Genomic DNA, 19,118 nt, shown 5'->3' on the forward strand with positions numbered 1-19,118 from the left:
TCGCTTGCCACTGATCCTAAAATTCAGCTCGGTTCCCCAGGACCCACGCTCTGCCAACAGCGCTGCCTCCACAGGTCAAGCCAGGCACATCAAGAGTCTTGTGTTACATATTTGAATCATTGTGGTATTTGTAAATACGCTTGATTCATGTCTCGGCTTGATTGTGGCGGGCAATGGCAGCTCATGCTGATTTTTAGTCCTCCCCAAATGACATTACAATCTGGTTCCTGGAGAAAACAGCCAACCAAAATCTGTAGAAATAATGACTGCCTGGACAGTCTCTAGGTGTGAAGAGTTCAAACAGAGTTCTTGCAATGAAAGGACTTCTAAAGGGATAGTTCACCTAAGAATGAAAATTCTGTCATCAAGTACTCACCCTCTTTTCAACCTGTATGACTTACTTTCTTCTGCAAAACTCAAAGAAGTTGTTTTGAAGAATGTTGGTAACCGAACAACAGCGGTACCCATTGACATCTGTCGTATGGATACAAAATCAATGCCAAAGTCAATGGGTACCGCTGAAGTTCAGTTACCAACATTCTTCAAAATATCTTCTGTTGTCTTCTGCAGGAGAAAGTCATACAGGTTTGAAATAACAAAAGGGTGAGTAAATGATGACAGAATTTTCATTTTTGGGTGAACTATCCCTTTAAAAAGTTAAACCTTCGTGGCCCTAACAGAGCTTTGGATGTTATTCGAAGTTGCTCTATTTTAGCAAAGATTTAGCAAAGTTTTTCATCCTTCGTAAAGTTAAAAGTTCCTATACAGAAAAGGACATTAAGCGGTAAAAAAGTGTTTAGATGGTGTGGAGGAGGCTGGGACATCTAAAAACAGGAATTTCCACTATGACCCTATTTACTTTAACATCAATACCCAATTGTGGTCTTATTGTGCACAATTCATCAGTGTCCATTATTCCAAATGAAAAACAAGTTTGTCTTGGTAACCTTTCTTCAAAATGCAATTCCATTTCCTCCGATTCAACTTTTCGGCTGACAAAACCTTGGCCAAGTGAGTGTGTAAAATAACATTAACCAACAGCCAAAAACCACTCAAACTGTGTTCTTTCTTGTTAAATATAGTTATATTACAAAATTAAATGATGCTCCCCAATTAAAACATAACATTAAAAAAACTATAAAAAATAGACCGCTCAAGTAAGTGCTCTCATTAAATATGGGACCGAATGAGCGCGAGCCACAGATATTTAAAGAAAGAAGTCCTTGTGTGAAGTTGGGCCCGTCTAGGTTAAACACAGCCCGAGCCGGGCTCGCAGACACACAGGATAGGTGCCTAAATGGAATCAGGCCTGTTAGATTTATGGCCATTTGTTCAAAGAGTGTTCATCCATTGGCTATTATGGAATGATTAGAGTGGAAGGTGAAGCTCCAAGTCCGGCGAAAATCAATACGGCTGTCGAGAGCGATTCTGCCCTTCCCACTCCGAACGGTATTAGCACCAAACCTCTGTCTCTTCACACTTCTTCATCCTCTCTTCCAGCAATTTCATCAGCTGCCCTTCTCCCCACCCTGCTGACCCGGGTGTTCCTCCCTCCCTCTAAGTGCCCGTTCTCCCTTCTGCGCTGCATGCACATTAGGCCTTAATATACTGCACCAGCCCATCGCTCATAGTCGTGGTAGAGACGTAAAGCACTGGTCGATTCAGTCATACAGGAGACTCCGTGAGGATCTTATAACAAGGTGCCCTAACCTGAACGATACAAGAAAGCTGCGCGATTAATATACCAGATAATTCCTTTACGTCCATCACGGTCTCCCTTTTTAGACCAGCTATAAAAAAATTGGACAAAAAAGCACCACCAAAGAAGCTTTCACTCTAGACAAAACTAAAATGACTTGCTGTTAAAGCTTGGTTAGGACACATGTACATACACTCGACTCACCTTGTACAACTTGAGACTGGCCTCATGGCGAGAGTTGACCGTGTGCATCCTCAGCTTCTCCAGGCTGTTTGTGTAGTAGTCGCAGGCGTTGCATTTGAGATGTACGGGATTGCCAATGGCCACGCATTTGAGGCGCCACTCGTTGCCCTTGCCGCCCTCCTTGATGTGAGCCACCAGCTGGTACTTCTGCACGTGCTTGTCAGTCTTGCAGTGCAGTTGGAAGTTGGCCTTGAGTTGCGTGGTGTAGTGGCACAGCTTACACTGGTGCGAGTCGCCCACCACAGCTCTCCACTCCTCTTCAGGGAGCGAACGCTCGGCGCTCATGTGCAGACCCAGCACGTCCAGGTTGTCGGTTGTAAAACGGTTGCACACAGCGCATTGGAAGAGTTTGAGGGAAGGGTCGCTGGACTGGGATAGGCTCTCACCGAGGGTCATCAGCTCCTCTGAGACCAGCTGACCTCCGCCCAGGCGTACATCCATGGCCATGTCCCCTCCAACTGAGTGTAAAAAAATCAGAGCAAATAAGATTTAAATAAGATTAAAAAAATATTTTTTTCATTTACTCACTCATGTAATTTCACATTTGCATAAATTTCTTCTGCAGAACACAAAAGATGATATTTTGAAGAATGTTGGTAACCAAACAACACTGGCCCCCATTGACTTCCATTGTATGTACACAAACTCCGAGACATTTTTCAAAATATCTTTGTGTTCCACAGATGACAGGGCTGGACTGGGAAGAAAAATCGGCCCTGGCATTTTTATGCCCGCATCGGCCCTCCACTGAATCTGTCAGGGGGGATTTGGGGCTGTGGTGCATGCATACGTGTATGTTTGCATACGTGTATGTTTGCATTCGCGTTGCGTGCATTCACATTTATAATACGTCCGTCTAAGCGGCCAAAGTTACGGCCCCATATGTTAGCGGCAAACGCGTATGCCCGTTACGGCCCCATACGTTAGCGGCCACCGCCTCCGTTCCGGGCCGATACGTTAGCGGCCCACCGGGAAAACGCCCGGTACGCCAGATGGCCAGTCCACCCCTTACAGATGAGGGTAAATAATGAAAGAATTTTTATTTTTGGATGAACTATCCCTTTAAATTACAGCATTTAGATCCTATTTAGATTGACAAATTTAACACATTTCAAAAGTTCTTGATCTATACATACCATATTGCCAAAGCAACGAAGACATAACACAGCAGTAAAAATGAATAAATAAATAAAGATTACATAAGAATGATAAAACCAGACTTAATGAGATCAGAAATGATCATATTTATAACATTATAGAAAAAAACATTAATAAACAAAAACAGTAGACAGAATGTGTGTAGAAGTTTCGTCTGTGGCAATAAGGTATTTATAGACGCATGTAACGGTAAGGGTTAGACATCTCATCTGTGCTTTTTTTCTGCCCATTTAAACTGCCTCAAGTTACAGGAATGCTCTGGGAAACGGGGAAAAGGTGCATAGTTCAGCCTTTTAACAGAGACCCATGTTTGTCTATGCAGACGAAATGGATTTGCTCTCCAGCTCACACAGGCCACAGAGGACAATGTGCTTGTGTGTTTTTAGCTCCATAATTTTATAAAATCCAAGATTATCCTTCTCTTTGAGCCGAGAGAAAAAGTGAGAAGATGAGAGTGGAGGTGCGGATTTACACAGTCCTGTTTGGACTGCTGTACTTTTCATAGCCCCGACATTAAATCAACTCCAGAGGCTGTGAGCTTCTGAGCAAAAAAGCACAGTTATTCAATCATTACCGGAGAACTAAAGAGCTCCCCGGCACACATTACTGTAAATCAACCACAGACCGCTATTCATAGAATAATATAAAAATTAGACCTCTCCTTTAGAGGTTCTTTCACCTCTGACTGGGCACAAATCGATACAAACAATTTTCAGGTTATTTCTGCTCAAAGCTTCTGTGTTGTGAAGGAACAAATAAAGCTGTGGGAGGTACAGAAAGGAGACATTCGGCAAGGCATCTAAGAACAGACGCTAGAGGCTGAGATTTGGAGGCAAAGGTTGCGTAGAAGTTTTTGTCTCAGATCGCTGATCTCCAATCTGTCACTGGCCAGATTGAGCGCACCCGCTGAACCCGTGTGGCTTTCCACTAAATTCATTCCAGCAGCTCTTTTTATTTATCGGGGCAGCGCATGGCCTGCTTATTTCACCATTACCTTTGGCTTTTACGGCAGGGGTGGCGAGACCTCTGACAATTCCCTCAAATCATTCCAGAATCCACCACTCTCAGTTCAAACCATTTCTCTCCATCACATTCTCTCTTTTTCTCTTAATCTCGTGCTTTCAAAGTTTCTCTCTTTTGAAATTGCTTTTTTGCTTGTATCTTCAAGTTAACCTTCAAGCTGCCTCTCTTCACTTCTAACACCTCTAATTCTTTAAACCGTATATAGTAGGGATGCACCGATAGGAATTTTCTTGCCGATACAGATTTTAACAAACAACTATCATCCGAATCGTGTATTGGTCAATTGCATAATACTTTACAATACTAGCTAGTTTTTCTGCATTAAATTCATTTTACTGAACATCAATTGGATCCATTTAACATTTTAAGAGATATGATAAATATCTCTTAAAGATAAAAATACAATAAGCCAACACGACAATCTTCAAAGGTGATTTTTGCCATCCAATATTTCTTTTATTAACAACATTAACTCAAATTTAACTTAACATTGAACATTTCTTTAATAAACTTAAAGTCTGTGCTGTTGCCATTTAATTATTTTGCTCAGAGAAAAACATTGGATTATTCAGACATGCAACTCATTGCCTAATTAATTAACATGCCGATGGTGTTCAATGAATCCAATATCCGCCGATTTAATATCGGTGGCCAATACATCTGTGCATCCCTAGTATATAGTATTTATAACCTTTAAAGAATTCTGGGAAGACCTCAAATCTGAGTTGCAAATGGTCTTATTAAAGTTCCAAATGTCAAATCTCAGGATTTAAGTTTGCTCGCAGGAAATCAAACATTTGAAATCCATATTTGAGACCAAAATAAAAATCTGGAACTCTAAAATGAGGATTTAAAACAAAACCTTAAACCTTGCGGCTTGTAGGTGAAAAAAGTGCACTGACATTAACATTTTCTGTTTTTCTGATTAAAACAAGTCAAATGACAATTTTAATAAAGCAATTAAAAAAACTCTACTTTAGACCAATCAATTTAGCAAAATGTTTAAATTTATCTAATGTAAAGTAATTATTAAAAACTGTAAAAACAATAATAAAAAATTCTGACGTTTCCAGATGTCCCTCTGTGCATAAAATAAACAATAGATGTCACTTTACAGATCGCATACAAATCCAAAGTCTCTCTCGTGACAGATCTGATTCTGTTGTGCATGACTTAAGTGTATGGATAGACATTTCCAGATTTTTAGGTAATGACAACACTGTTCTTTATAGGCCGTATGCCCTGTCAGTGAATCCCTGTAATGTGCTTATTGAATATTACCTCACTGGAAAACCAACCAAATGGATGGAAGAAAGATGAAAAAAGAAAAGAATTAGTCATGGCAATCAATTCCTGTTCATGTCTCTGAACTGGCAACAATTTGAGACAAGCCTGTGCAAATTGTGGGCTTGTAGCTGGCATACCAAATTTCCGCTATGCTGTCGAATTACCCTCACTAGGCCCTTTTTTGACCGGAGTAAAAATATATAGCCACAATTACAAAAGCAGGAAAAAAGGACGAATGATGTAGCTAATAATGACATTAAAATGCTGATGTTTAGTAAAAAAGGCTTCGAGGACAGGGCCATGTGGAACATAGCCACAGCCAACCTTTCACAAGAAACACAGCGGCAGCAAAAGGGGGAATTTCCCAGGCAAAGTGACCCGGATAGAATGACAAGAGTAGATGCGGAAAGTAAACCGAAGCTTGAGTAATAGGAAGATGTGCCTGTCTTTCTCTCGCTCTCTCTGTTGTTTTCTCTGTTGTGAAACTGAAATCTGCAGGATCGGTTAGCACTTCTTAGGCGCTTGGATACATAATGTATCCTCACGTGTCTAATGTAGCAGCTATGCTTGTTGTTTATTGCGTCTTTGTACAAACAAACAACATGTCCAAAGTTTAATGTAGTAGCAATACTACTTTAAGTTTACTTGAACCTTATACTTTACAATAAGGTTGTTTTTGTTGAACTAACACTTAGCAATATAGTTTTTCAGCATATATGAATCTTTGTTAACGTTAGTTAATGTGACAATTATTTATGTTAGTTCATGGTGCATGACGTTACGTTTGACTTAAAAATGTTTAACTTGAATTGTGTTGTGCTTATTTCAATACCAATCGTAAACATTTTACTTCTATGTCCAAGATATAGAATCATAAAAAAATTCTGGAAAGCTCCATACATAAACATAAATACTGCATTTCAGTAACAACAGCAAAAGTCAATTCAGGCCTTACACATGGATGTTTCACAGAAAAAAACATTAAATGTTTTTCACTCACTGGGTTGAGTGGTGCTTATCTCACTACATACCAGCGCTTGCTGCCCTTCAAAAACAATTCAGTCTTATTTGTGCCTCTTTAAGTCTGAGACACCTTTTAAACAATTGTTTAGAATGAGTGTGTTAAACAAGGCAGGTATGCTTGAAGGCTACAGGCAGAGACATAGATTCACCGGTTAAAGCAGAAGATTAAGTGTTTTGAATGTATGGATAGATAATGTAGAGAACACACAAATCCTACTTAAGGGGGGAAATAAAGCATTACAATTAATACATATAAGACATATGACATTGTTTTTTTTAACAACAGAGACAGTACTTAATACTCAAATTAACAACAATACAGTTTAAACTGTAACTCTGTTTTTTATTAAACTTACCTAGTGCTGGGGCCAGGGCTGCCATGTTGGGGTCCAGATGAAAACCACCAAACAGGAACTGGGCATCAGCTCCCGAGGGATCCATCTTGAGGCCAGGCGGAAGGCTCATGTTCTGCGTCAAGTAGTACTGGTAGAGCTCGGCCTCCGAGGGTGAAGGCATGGCCCCCAGACCAAGCCGGCCGTGCTGCATCTGGGTCATGTTCTGCTGAAGCAGCATCATGTTGTGCATGTGTTTCTCACTCGTCATGTGGATTCGTAGGTTACGTGCTACATTGGTCTCATAGTCACATACCTCACACCGCCATGTGGGCTTGCTTTTTGGCTTGGTTGGTGAGGGGGCACCACAGGGCCCTGCCATGTGGGTGGAGGACTGGGCTGGGTGATGGTGGTGGGTGGAGGACTGGGCTGGGTGATGGTGGTGGGTGGAGGACTGGGCTGGGTGATGGTGGTGAGTAGGGTGATGACCGCTGGCCTGGGCAGCAGAGGAAATGGCCACAACCCCACCGGGCGCATGCCCGAACACCTGTTCGCTAGCCGAAGGAATAGAACCCCCGTTCTGTAATGTCTGCATGTTGTTGAGATGTTTGTCAGACTGCATATGGATGCTTAGGTTGCCCTTGGTGGTAGTGGAATAGTTACAGACCTCGCAGCGGAAGGGCTTGTAGCCGCACGTGTAGCTCTCTCCACGGGCGAGGCGGGGGTGACTCTGCCCACTGCTGCAGTACCCACAGGAGCCTCCAGAGTCAGGGTGCTTCTCCTTCATGTGGGCCTCCAGGGTCTGCTGGTATTTGTAGTGCCAGTTGCATTTGGGACACTTTAGCGTCTTGCACGAGTTACGTGAGTGCATCATGGTCATATGGCCACCCAATGAGCGCGAGGAGCCCAAGACGGTATCACACTTCGGACACTCCACTCCGCTGCCTCCGCTGCTGTGGTTCTGAGCGCATTCACCCATTCCTGACATGTCACAAGGAACTGCGTGATGGGGATGCGTGTGGGAGTTCGGTGACGGGTGAGGGTGGTGAAGGTGGTGGTGGTGATGGAGGAGGGCATCGTTGTCCTCATCTCCCTCTGCTGGGCATTCATTTGGTTCAGGAGCTGTGGCACTATCTCGATTGGCACTTTCCTCAGCGGCGGCATTGGAGGCAAGAGGGGAGGACGTGCTCGCAAAGGAGCTTGCGGCTCCGTCCTCTTCTGTCCCTCTACCGGCGGCAGCCGCCATCGCCATGGGGACCATGGTCCCCTGGCAGTTAAAGCTCAGAGGGAGTTCTAAAGTTCTCCCTCCACCGTCTGCAGCCATCCCTTCCTCTGACCCCCTGATAGAGGAAGAGGACATGGAAGCAGAGGCTTTGCTGCTGAGTGCAGGGCTGGCTGCGGAGAGACAAGCAGAAGGCTGGAGAGCGCTACTAGGCATTAATAAAGGAGATTTGGAGATGCTTTGGTTTGAGACAGCCGATTCCCCCACAAATCTGCCACCGCTGTTGCTACTTCCACTACAGGCCACCGCAGTGCCTTCATCCTCAACCTCTTCATCCTCCTCTTCTAAAAGAAGTTCCTCGTCTTCCTCTGAGGCCATCTCCTCACCAGGAAGGAGGGCCTTGCTTTCGCAAGTTCCTGCCTCCCTATCCCCCCCTCTATAAGTCCCCTGTTTTCCTACAGACCCCTCTGTTCTCCTACCCTGTGGCATGGACAGAGCACTGGAGTCTTTGGCTGGGCCTGGGGTTGAGGTAAGGGAGAGTGTTTTGGGGCTGCCAAGGCCACCCAACGTGAGAAGGGCTTGTTGCTGGAGACCCAAATCTGAGTCTTTGCTGAGGAGGCTTTCACCTCCCTCAATATTGCCACCACCTTCTAAATGAACCCCGCTGAACGTGCCGTAGAAGCTCTGGCCTGAGTTCATGGGTACTAGGGTGGGCGGCGGAGGAGAGTTCTTATTTTTTGGTTCTAGGAAGCTAATGAGTGGCTCTTTGTCCTTGCCAATGCCCTGTATAATGGCAGACGCTTGCTTGTGCCCTAAGAGCTGGCGTTCATCTTCACACAGGGTCATGCGATGGTCGTGGACTGCGTGCGTGACGAAGGAGCGTGCGTAGCCAAAGGACAACTTGCAGAGGAAACACATGAGAATGGGCTTGCCTTTGCCATAAAGGGCCAGTCCGTCGAATTTGGAGAAATCCACGTTGTTGGGAACATCTTTGGAAACACAGGACTTCTTGGCGGACCCGTCACTGTTCAGGTAATCCTTGTTGCTTTTGTGCCGCACATCAAAGACGCGGAAACTGTGCAGGACAGGACTGAGGCCTGCCAGGGTTGAGGTATTGGGGAAACCTTGGTCTGAGGAGCCGAACCATTTTCCGAAAGACGAAGCTATATGGAACGTATTGATAATCTGAGGGTACACCGAAGAGGAGGTCCCAGCAGGTTCCCCTGGCTTTCCCCCACTGGGGAGAGAGTTTGAAGTGAGCAGCCCTGGTTCTATGCTCCCGTCGCTTTGGATCAGCTGGCTGAGGCTCTCCACAATGTAGGCGGAGCCATCAGGCCGGTAGACGATCTCTCCAGCCAGGTTTTCCACATCACTACTTTCCTCTTCTTCCTCCTCCTCCTCTCCTTCTTCGCTCCCACTTTCTGTGGCTCCACTCCGATGGGAGGGCTGTTGCCGCATGAGCATGGGCATGCCCCCTCCGCTTGGCACCATAGGTATGCCAGGAAAAGGCTGCAGACTTGGAAAACAGCTGTCAATCTCCATGTCGTCCAAGTCTTCCAAGTCTTCGTCCTCTTCTCCACAGCTCACTGCCTCCTGCTCGTCCTCCTCCAACCCCTTTATTTTGGGGTGCAGCCGTCCGGTAGCAGAGCTATCGCTGGTAGCCTGGGACTGCGTTTGTTGCTGCTGTTCTCTCTCAGCCTCACGAGGCGCTTTGGGGTTTTGGAGCTGGGCTGAGTGGGGTGCAGCGAGAGACAAGGGCTCCAATGAAGGAGGCTGGTTGCAAGGTGGGACCTGTGCGTTTGGGTGATCTTTCCAGGGTTGTGGATGGTGCTGCTGCTGGGAGGTGGCGGAGGAGCCAAGCCCATCGTCTGTCCCAGAAACCACGGGAGACTCACAGCTTTCCATGCTGATGCCTACATGAGGCGTTCATCGCATCCAGGCCTGACGAAAAAAAAAGAGAGAAAGTGTTAAAACACTGCTTAATGTACGATGTCTCAGAGAACAATAGCACGTGAAAAAAAAAGTTTTTTGTTGTTTCTATTCAACCTAATTTTCAGTCCTGCGATGCTGAACTTTCAACCAGACGTACAAAGTGTCTTGATAAATGGTGATGCTAAGTATAGAAAGAGGAGCGCAGCTTAATGTATAGTAGATTAGATGAGAAACAAAAGTGTGAGATCTAATGGTGGAAAATGACAAGAGTGCTCATTAGGTTAGATTAGGTACTTAAACACAATACCTCAGACAAGCACTAATAAGGCAGCTCAGATGCCTCCTCCTGTCATATCAGCCAGTTACCATCTTTTATCTAGACCTTCCACACAACACCCCGAGTCTACCATGTTCTGAATCCTGCATACATCTTTTTTTTTTAATTAACATTGGGTCTGAGAAACAGAATAATAGAATAACTTAATGGATAAAAAAGCTCCATTGTGCCGCTAATTAGACACAGTGAAACCCGCCATCAGCGCATGATCCATCTCACACCCGCAGAAAGAACTGAAGGTTACGGAAATATATTAGCCACGCTGTTTGAGGACCTCCATTATAGATCCCACACATACAGATACACACTGTTTGAATAGAGGAGGCATTCAGTGGAAGTGTATATGCTTTTTGCAGCATGTATATAAATACATACACAACATAAAGAGATAAAAAAAACTCCTGAAATACAACAGCTGTGTTCCTACTCCAAATGCAGCTGTGTTTAGATCTAGAATCCAATAAGCTACATGCTCAGTCTGGTTTCAAACACTTCTCCGCCTCCGAAATAATAAATGGGTGCCGAACTTTCTGAGGGTAGCGCTGCCCTGAGCAACGAAGAGCCATGAGCAGGCCACAGTTTTGAGCAGACAAGAAGAAAAAAAAGAGATACTGCTGAGCTAATAATTTTAATAAAGGGATGCAGGCAGCATTGATTAAAGGGGGTAACCAGACTGAAACCAATAACTCTGGCCTGCCCTTTCACCCTCCACTGCTGAATATTACATGAGAAAAGATTCCCGGCAGCATGCTAACCACCGTGTCCTGCCTGATTAGCACATTCGCTGCCTCTACTTGATTTATTTACTTATTTACTTAGGGATGCAAATTTTAGCAGTGATCAGACGCTGTGTCTGCCGCCCCACCCCCATCAAATGTATTAACATGTGAGCGCTTGGCTAGGGAGATTGATAACGTTTGACTCCCACTTCATGAATGTCTGATGAAAATTTGACATGCCCCCCATTCCCAACCTACAAAGCCCTCCCCCACTTATCAAAACCACAATATGAGGTTGCACACAGTGCCAACATATATCATTTTAAAATTAACCTAAAAATTGTATATGTATGTATAAGATAAATTAATATAAATAAATGGACATTATGAATGAAATAAAATATAACATTTATGAAATAAATTAATTGATTTATATATACATATAATTTAATGTATATAATTTCAGTGTATATTTTTTCATTAATTTCATATGAACATTAGTAATCATTTTATATAATATAAATTGTATAGTTATAATAAAACTATTTTGTCTTATTTTTTTATGATTTATAAATAAAAAAATAACAAAATGGTACAAGAGGAAGAGTATTTTGTCTTGGTTAATAGCAATAAGATTTAAATAAGATGAATACAATCTTCTACATGATTACTAATGACTACCAAAACAAGACGGCTATGGTAAAGTGCTCTGAGGTTTATAAACAGCCACAGATAAATGCCGATAAAAGACTCCAAACATACCATTCCAGGAACCTGTTCATAATGCCCTCTCAACACTACTGCATTATGGGATTGGACCTAATAGACGCCATATACTACTACTTAAACAGCTCAAAGATTATAGCTCTGGCAATCACAAATGCTCAATCCTGAAAATCTGCCATGATACGCATTTCATTTATAGCAATTGAGATGGCTTAGTTTAAAGAATTAGACCGCACTCGAAACCAGTGGCCCAAGCCCGTCTGGGCGCGTCTGCTGCTTACAGAAAACAGGATTGCCCTTTAAAATGGAGATGGTCTAATTCAATAACCAGCAGTGGTTACTGATGTGCAATAGGATTGTCTGGAGTCTGCCAGTCGCAGATGGGCGGGCAGATATAATGCAGTTTGTCCGCTCAAGGTCTGCTTCCAAAGCGACACCTGTTTAAAAAGAATCTTTAATCTCTCCCTCAAACTAACTAGGGTCCAGACAGATTTCTGTAACGCCACAGCAGAGAGGTTACACTTCTTTACCAGACACAATCTGAACATTACATCCTGTGTAAGTCAATTCTTTTCAGATGTTGACACATTAATGCTTTCTTTTGACTAAACATTGTTAAATCATGTTTACTGCTACCTGCAGAAGTCCAACAGCACAATAAATGCTCAAATCTGGTATGCTCACTAACTACTTCATTAAATGATCCGGCGTATGACTGGCAAGGTCTATGGATAGCAACATAAAAACGACTTTCTTCTCGGCTCACATTAGGCAGAATAGAAAACATTCTCCCCTTCAACCTGCCAAACAAAATAGATAAGGTTTTAATGTTTGAAAAAGCACGGTGCATAATGAACACTGTCGGACGCTAGGTCTGGATGTCATTTAGAGGGGATAGAAAATGAGATAAGTTTTTATTTATGGGCCCTTTCATTTGGTGGGATTTACCGGCTGAGCAAGGAGGGAATTAAGGAGCCATCTGATTATAAGCACGCACAATCACCTGACCAAGGGCCAGGCCCCCAGAGGCCCAACGCCTCTCTCCTGCGGAATTAACTCCCCAGCTGAGAACCGCCGCAGGGTGCGGCAGTGACCCCGGCATCCCACAAATACACAACCTACTGCTGAAGACGACTTTTTCATCACCTCCCAGTGGTCCGGAGTGGACCCTGTTTTTCTTCTTTCAGCCTTCCACAATAAGATCTAGCCATCACACAGAGTGGCCACTACAGGGTTAGGGCGCTTATTGAAAAATCAATGACGTAAATGCAAGGCAACTTACAGGAATATGCGGGGAAGGGAAGGTTCCTATGGATAAAACGGAAAGGGCTTTCTGATATTCCACAAGGAAATGTTTTCATTGAAGGATACAAACACAGCCTGAGGATGCCTCAGAGAAATGTCTAATTAAAAATCGCAAATAAATAAATAATATTAGAAGCGTGTTTCTTCAACACATAAGATGCTACACCAAAAAATAAGCCTTTTTTGCATCTGTGCCTGTAGGAAATATCAGTAAAGATTTCCAATGTGGACAATATGGCCCACACACAAAGGCAATATCATCAACTTGTCTGGAATTACATGAAGAGACAGAAGTCATCTTAAACCCATAAAAACTGTGGCAACATCTCCAAGATTACAGTTAATCTGAAAAGGTTTGAAAATCTATATCTATATTTCCTATGTAGACACTTAAAGGGACAGTTCACCCAAAAAATGAAAATTCTGTCATCGTTTACTCACCCTCAAGTTGTTCCAAACCTGTTTCAATTACTCTAAACACGAAGGAAGATATTTGGAAGAATGTCAGTAACCAAACAGATCTCATCCCCCATTGACTCCCATAGTATTTATTTTTTAATACTGACATACTTCGTAATATCCTCCTTTGTGTTCAGCAGAACAAAGAAACTTATTCGGGTTTGGAACAACCTGAGAGTGAGTAAATGACAGAATTTTCATTTTTGGGCAAACGGTCCCTTTAACCAAAAGTTTGTTTGAAACTTTTTTTGCGAAGCATCCAAGATACCCAAACTTGCGCACAGTTCCATATGAATTAAGACTTGCACAGCTAAAAAAGCTTAAAGTAAATAACACTAAAATAAACTAACCAAACTCACCAAACAACTTGCAATCTGTCACCTAACAGCCATTGGCCTCCTCCAAATGGAGTCCTCACATCCCAAATTCAAGTTCAGACCCTGTGCGCTCTATAAATAATGTCTGTATAGGCAATATTACCTATAAAAGACACAAAAATGTCTAATTTACTAAATGATTCATATCAACACATTACTATTATCAGAATGCATGTTCTCCGGGATCAAACCCGTGACCTCTATCAACTGAGCTACAGAAAAAAAACTATGGTAAAAACGTATCCTCATCCCTAACATTTAATGTAGACAGACTGACAGAGCGACACTTCAGTGGAGTTGCTGTGTCAGAAGGCAAAGAGTCACCTCAGGTCGATGGCACTCTGGCTGTAAACACTGCTTCCCGTAAAATCAATGATCTTTAGTTCAAGCTATCAGTCTGTGCAACAGAAATAGCAGCGGCTGCGGAGAGACAAGAAAAGTGAGAGAGTGCGGAGTACGTAAGCGATGACAGAGCAGAGCTATCTATGGCACGCTGCTGCCACTGCACACAGCTGTACTGCCAACCGAAAACCCGCTCCCAACATGCATCTCTCCCACAGCCCGGGCTGGCACCGTTAAATAGATTATGTTTGTTGTGGAAATGCGAGGCACTCCTCCGTGACTTTTTGTAACGGTAAACATCTGCAAACTCATCTGTTCCTAATTGGTCTCTGGCCTGAACACAGACGAATTGATTCCGAGGTATCAATAGCCTTCTCTGTTCTAGGGGCCGAAACGGAATCTCGGTGATAATTTTCGCTCTCGGGTAACAACGCAAGATCTGCGAATGCAATCAATGTAACAAAACAAAGGGAGCATAAAAATGTTTTCCCGACGCGGCGCGAGGCCGAGTTTGTTTAGCCGACGAGATCTGGAGCGGGTTCAAACCAGCCGAGGGGAAGCCGCGCGCGGGCGAAGCGTCTCATCACTTTCGGTGAGTGCGAAAGAAACAGGCTCCTCGTGTGTAATTAGAAGTGGTTAATTAGCTGTGGGTTAATTACTCGGTTCGGCTTACAAAAAAAGAGCTGTTTCGAGGTGGTACAGCGAGGGGAAAGTGGCAACTGCGCAGCAGGAAGCTCCCAGTCTCCTGCCAATTAGCAGGCAGCATGGGGGGCTGGCAGAAGAACGGGTCTGGGGGTACAAATGAGCTCCACGGAAACCCACTCGAAGCCACGGAGCTAAAACCGCACTCGACATATCCACATTTCACCATTAAAAATGCATACTGTTAGAGATTCTCCACTCAGTGTTGTTTTTTGGTAAGCGCTTCCATTTGCCCAAAAGCCACTCATTACCTCTCGACATCGTATGCAAAGAAAGTGAAATATGTTTTTTTATTTCACTTGAAGTTCTAATCTTGCCGTTTCTAGCACTAGCACCACGGTATTACTATACTACACAATAGTAATACCACAAAATTCGTTTTAGGTTTTTACGTCATGCAAATTGTATAAAAATGGCTAAGCTGTAAAAAACAAGAGCGAATTTTCTACAGAAACTAAAAAAGTGACCCAATGTATCCAAGTAATATAGTACTAAATTCATCTCATGTAAAAATAAACTGGACGCAGTTTCTACAACTGTAAAATAACATATCGTTTCGGCTGCAACGCATTGTCTTTTTTCTCAACTCTTAACCAGTCTTACAGGAAAGTGAATCGCACATTATTTCCTTCCACCTTCCCCAGTGGTTGGCCAGGATGAAGCTTTGTGTTTTTTAAGTGCATAAATTATCCCAGGGATAAAGGTATTGATGTATAATCAGAGATGGGTGATCATGTTCGTGCTGCAAAAAGCCCTCCATTCACCCCCAGGCACCGTGAGTGCACACAGCATGCTCCCCAACACAGAAGGGAGGAGTGCAAAGAGCTTATTTCACAGGAAAGAGAGAGCATATGTTTATTTACCCATCATGAAGAATGCTCTGCATCCTCATGAGGCTGTCTGCGCATTTTGCATTTGTGAACTAGAACAATTCGAACAAACAATTAATTACAGGAAGCGTTTTCCACACACACACACACACACACACACACACACGCACACACACACACACAAAAGATGTGTTTGAGGTAAAAACAGCACATAAGAGTGTTACTGGAAGCATACTACCTTTTGTAAGTTTCAATAGACTTAAAATTTCTAATACAAGGTTCGGAAACGTGCGTGGCACCATATTTTCAAATTTAACTCTTGTTGGTAACAAATCTGGAAAAATCCTTTGTCAGAAATCTGACAAAACTGAAAAAAATGTATTGCCTACACTTTGGCGATAAACTTGTGATATATTTTATTGTAAATGAAAATTTCTACAACTTACAAAAATGTCTTAACAGCCATTATGATTAAATTAATAAATATATTTTTAATTCTAGCTATGAGGTTAGAATATAATATTTTGAAAAACAACATCCTAACTGCAGCAAGAGTAGAAATAACAAAATATGTTTCCCATTTAGATGACAGACACACAAACTCGCAGACACACATACTCACTCACGCACGCACGCACAGTCAGCCAGGCCTTACAAAGGCTTACATTTTCATTAATTATCAAAACTCCTCTATTAATAGCTCAAGGAAGCATCTCGCTCTGTCTCACCCTTATGAGAGAGGAGAGAGATACAGACAGAGCAAACGTAAAAGCAGGTGTCAGATTAGAAATATGCAAACTACATGGCACCATGCTTATCTGTCTTGTGTAAAAGTGATGGTTGACTGGGTCACAGAGAAAAGGCTGAGGTCTTTCAACATCTAAATTAATACCACCGCTAGGTTTCTCAGCCACTCCCTCACCAAAGCCCCGATTTATTTTACATCATAAATATATTACACATTTCATCTGCTACAAGAAGTTGACCCTCATAGTCGGCCCACTTCCTTCCTCCCTCAATCACTTCCTCCTCAACTTCCTGCTCTCCAAACATCTCGCCCCACCCTGCATGTCCCCTCAGCGCTTCGTCTCGTTTTTCTCCGAGACTGCAGTTAAGGCAAGTCGACCGCAAACACGGTTGTTAAGATGATCAATACCATTGAAATATTAAACCTTAAAAAGCCGCATTATTGATTGTAAGGCAGATGATAAAACTGTTCATTATCATAATCGCTGAAGCTCCGTATAAACACTTCGGAGAGGGACTACAGCTGTACGCAACGCCAGGCCACCGGTCGAACTGGATTTCTTTGTTCAGGAAGTACACTTTAGCCTTAAGGAATGTAAATGCTGATATTTAAAAGTTGACCATGGTGTTACGACAGTAATCATAGTTGAACAACGGCATTTGTAGTAAAACCACAATAACCACAGGTTTACCATGTCTCATACTGTATATTGGATAAAGTACGGCAGTTTGTAGTAGAACTATGAATAAATTGATAAGGCAAAAAAAACATGTTTTTACACTTGTACATATACATGAAACACTTGCAAATAAAGTATAAGTAAATATTTACTTATACAAATGTAAAGTGAACAAAGTTATTTTAATGTAGTGATAACCTTTATATAAGGTTCTGTATCATTTACATTTACGATTACATTTAACTTTAAAGTGAATTATAGCGCATACAGCATATATTCGACCCCATGACATTTGCGCTGCACACAGGACCTGTGTGAAGTTGACATATCCCTGGGAAGACAAAAGATTTTGAGAGTAATACTACGATATTCTATTCAACAGTGTTGAGCACCTGCGCTTCACTTAAGGATCAACATCAGGCGGTCTGTATAGCGCCTGGATAACCTGGCTCTAATCCAAGGCCTTTTTAACTAATCTGGAAAACAAATATGTCAGTAATGACCCAGTCCTGCACCTGGTAAAACAGTGCGACAAGAGAGACAGCACCTGGAATTAGCCAAATAACTTGGGTTATGCATCCTTAAAGGCGCAGGCACCCTTTAAGTGCTCCGCTGAAACAAATCCAAGGGATCACATATCCTGAAAGACCGTTTTCTTTTTAAAGGGGTCAAATGACACGGCTAAAACGAATATTATCGTTTGTTTTAGATGTAATGTAATGAGTATACACTATTTAAGGTTCAAAAACGCTGTATTTTCCAAATACCGTGCATGTTTGTATCTCCTCTTTGCCCCGCCTCTCTGAAACGCGCTGATTTTTTACAAAGCTCATCGCTCTGAAAAGCGAGGTGTGCTATGATTGGCCAGTTTACCAGTACGTAGTGATTGGTCAAATACTGCAAGCGTTGACGGAATTGTAACGCCTCTTACCATATTCGGAACATCATGTCCCAAGCAATTGTACTGCGATAAAATGTCATCGGTACTTCCTTATATCATTTCGAGCCCGAATCTGATACGGAAAATGAAGATGATCAAGCCGATACATCAACTTTGCCAGCGCGACTTGAGCAGGATGTAAAGGATTGGTAAGGTTTTATTAAAAAAATATGATGTTAAATAGTTAAAAACTATAGCTAACTGTTTTACCTTTTACTGTATATAAGACGTTATAAAGACTATAAACAAACAACCATATACATCATACAGAGTTTGTTTGAGATAGAAACAAGCATTAGTTTTTTGGTTGTCTCATCTTTTGGCAGGGCAAACAAAGAGTCTTTCTTTTCGCAACGAAACACACAGCATCTCCGCGACATGGCTGCGACAGTGACGATACAATGAGATTGACAGGTAAGCCCACCTTACTTGCGTTTAGATTTGGGCGGTCTTAGTCAAGTCATGTTACGAAGTGACGTACATTCGCCGGGGTGTGGTGACACGAGGCGTTTCAGGCAGGTCTGGGTGAGCATTCGCTTTTAGATAGAATGCATCTTTTGTTCCGACACTTTCATTTTTGCAATTTTACATGTCTAATACATGCAAGGGCAACTTATAACACACCAAAGACACAGAAAAACACGTATTCGCACCATATGACCCCTTTAAGTGACGAGAAACATAATGGAAGAGCTGTGCTTAGTGTTCACCCAGAATCTTCCATCATTTACTCATCCTCATGACATCCTCATTTCTCCTGCAGAACACACACGACGATATTTTGGAAAACAAGAGTAAGCAAACAACTTTGACTTTCAATGCAAGGACACAAAAAAACACTTTTCTCAAGACATTTTAAACAAAAATCTTTGTGTTCAACAGAAGAATGAATCACATACAGGTTTTGAATGACACGAGGGTAAAAGGTTCAGTAGTATGAGCTAGACAGCATTCACGTGAGAGAAGATGGGACCTCCTACTGTACATGTTCTGCCTTGGCCCTATGTATTTAAATAAAGCCTGAGAATTCAATAG

At 42.6% G+C, this 19,118-nt stretch overlaps 1 protein-coding gene across 8 annotated transcripts in view; it reads right to left on the minus strand.

Moving 5' to 3' along the window:
- zfhx3b (zinc finger homeobox 3b) overlaps positions 1-19,118 on the minus strand; it is a 224,376-nt gene that overhangs the window by 88,590 nt on the left and 116,668 nt on the right. For 7 of the 8 annotated variants that reach the window (XM_057347034.1, XM_057347482.1, XM_057346956.1 and 4 more), the window contains 2 exons: positions 6,790-9,928; positions 1,904-2,400 (listed from right to left, as the gene is read on the minus strand). In XM_057347034.1, coding sequence (XP_057203017.1) covers positions 1,904-2,400; positions 6,790-9,892 — 3,600 coding nt within the window. In that variant the 5' untranslated portion in view covers positions 9,893-9,928. Of the gene's footprint in view, positions 1-1,903; positions 2,401-6,789; positions 9,929-13,824; positions 13,838-19,118 lie in introns of those variants that run through there. The other variant, XM_057347314.1, reaches the window with a different exon arrangement.

The sequence above is a fragment of the Triplophysa rosa genome, linkage group LG1 (genome assembly GCF_024868665.1).
Source record: "Triplophysa rosa linkage group LG1, Trosa_1v2, whole genome shotgun sequence".
Classification (NCBI taxonomy): Eukaryota; Metazoa; Chordata; class Actinopteri; order Cypriniformes; family Nemacheilidae; genus Triplophysa; species Triplophysa rosa.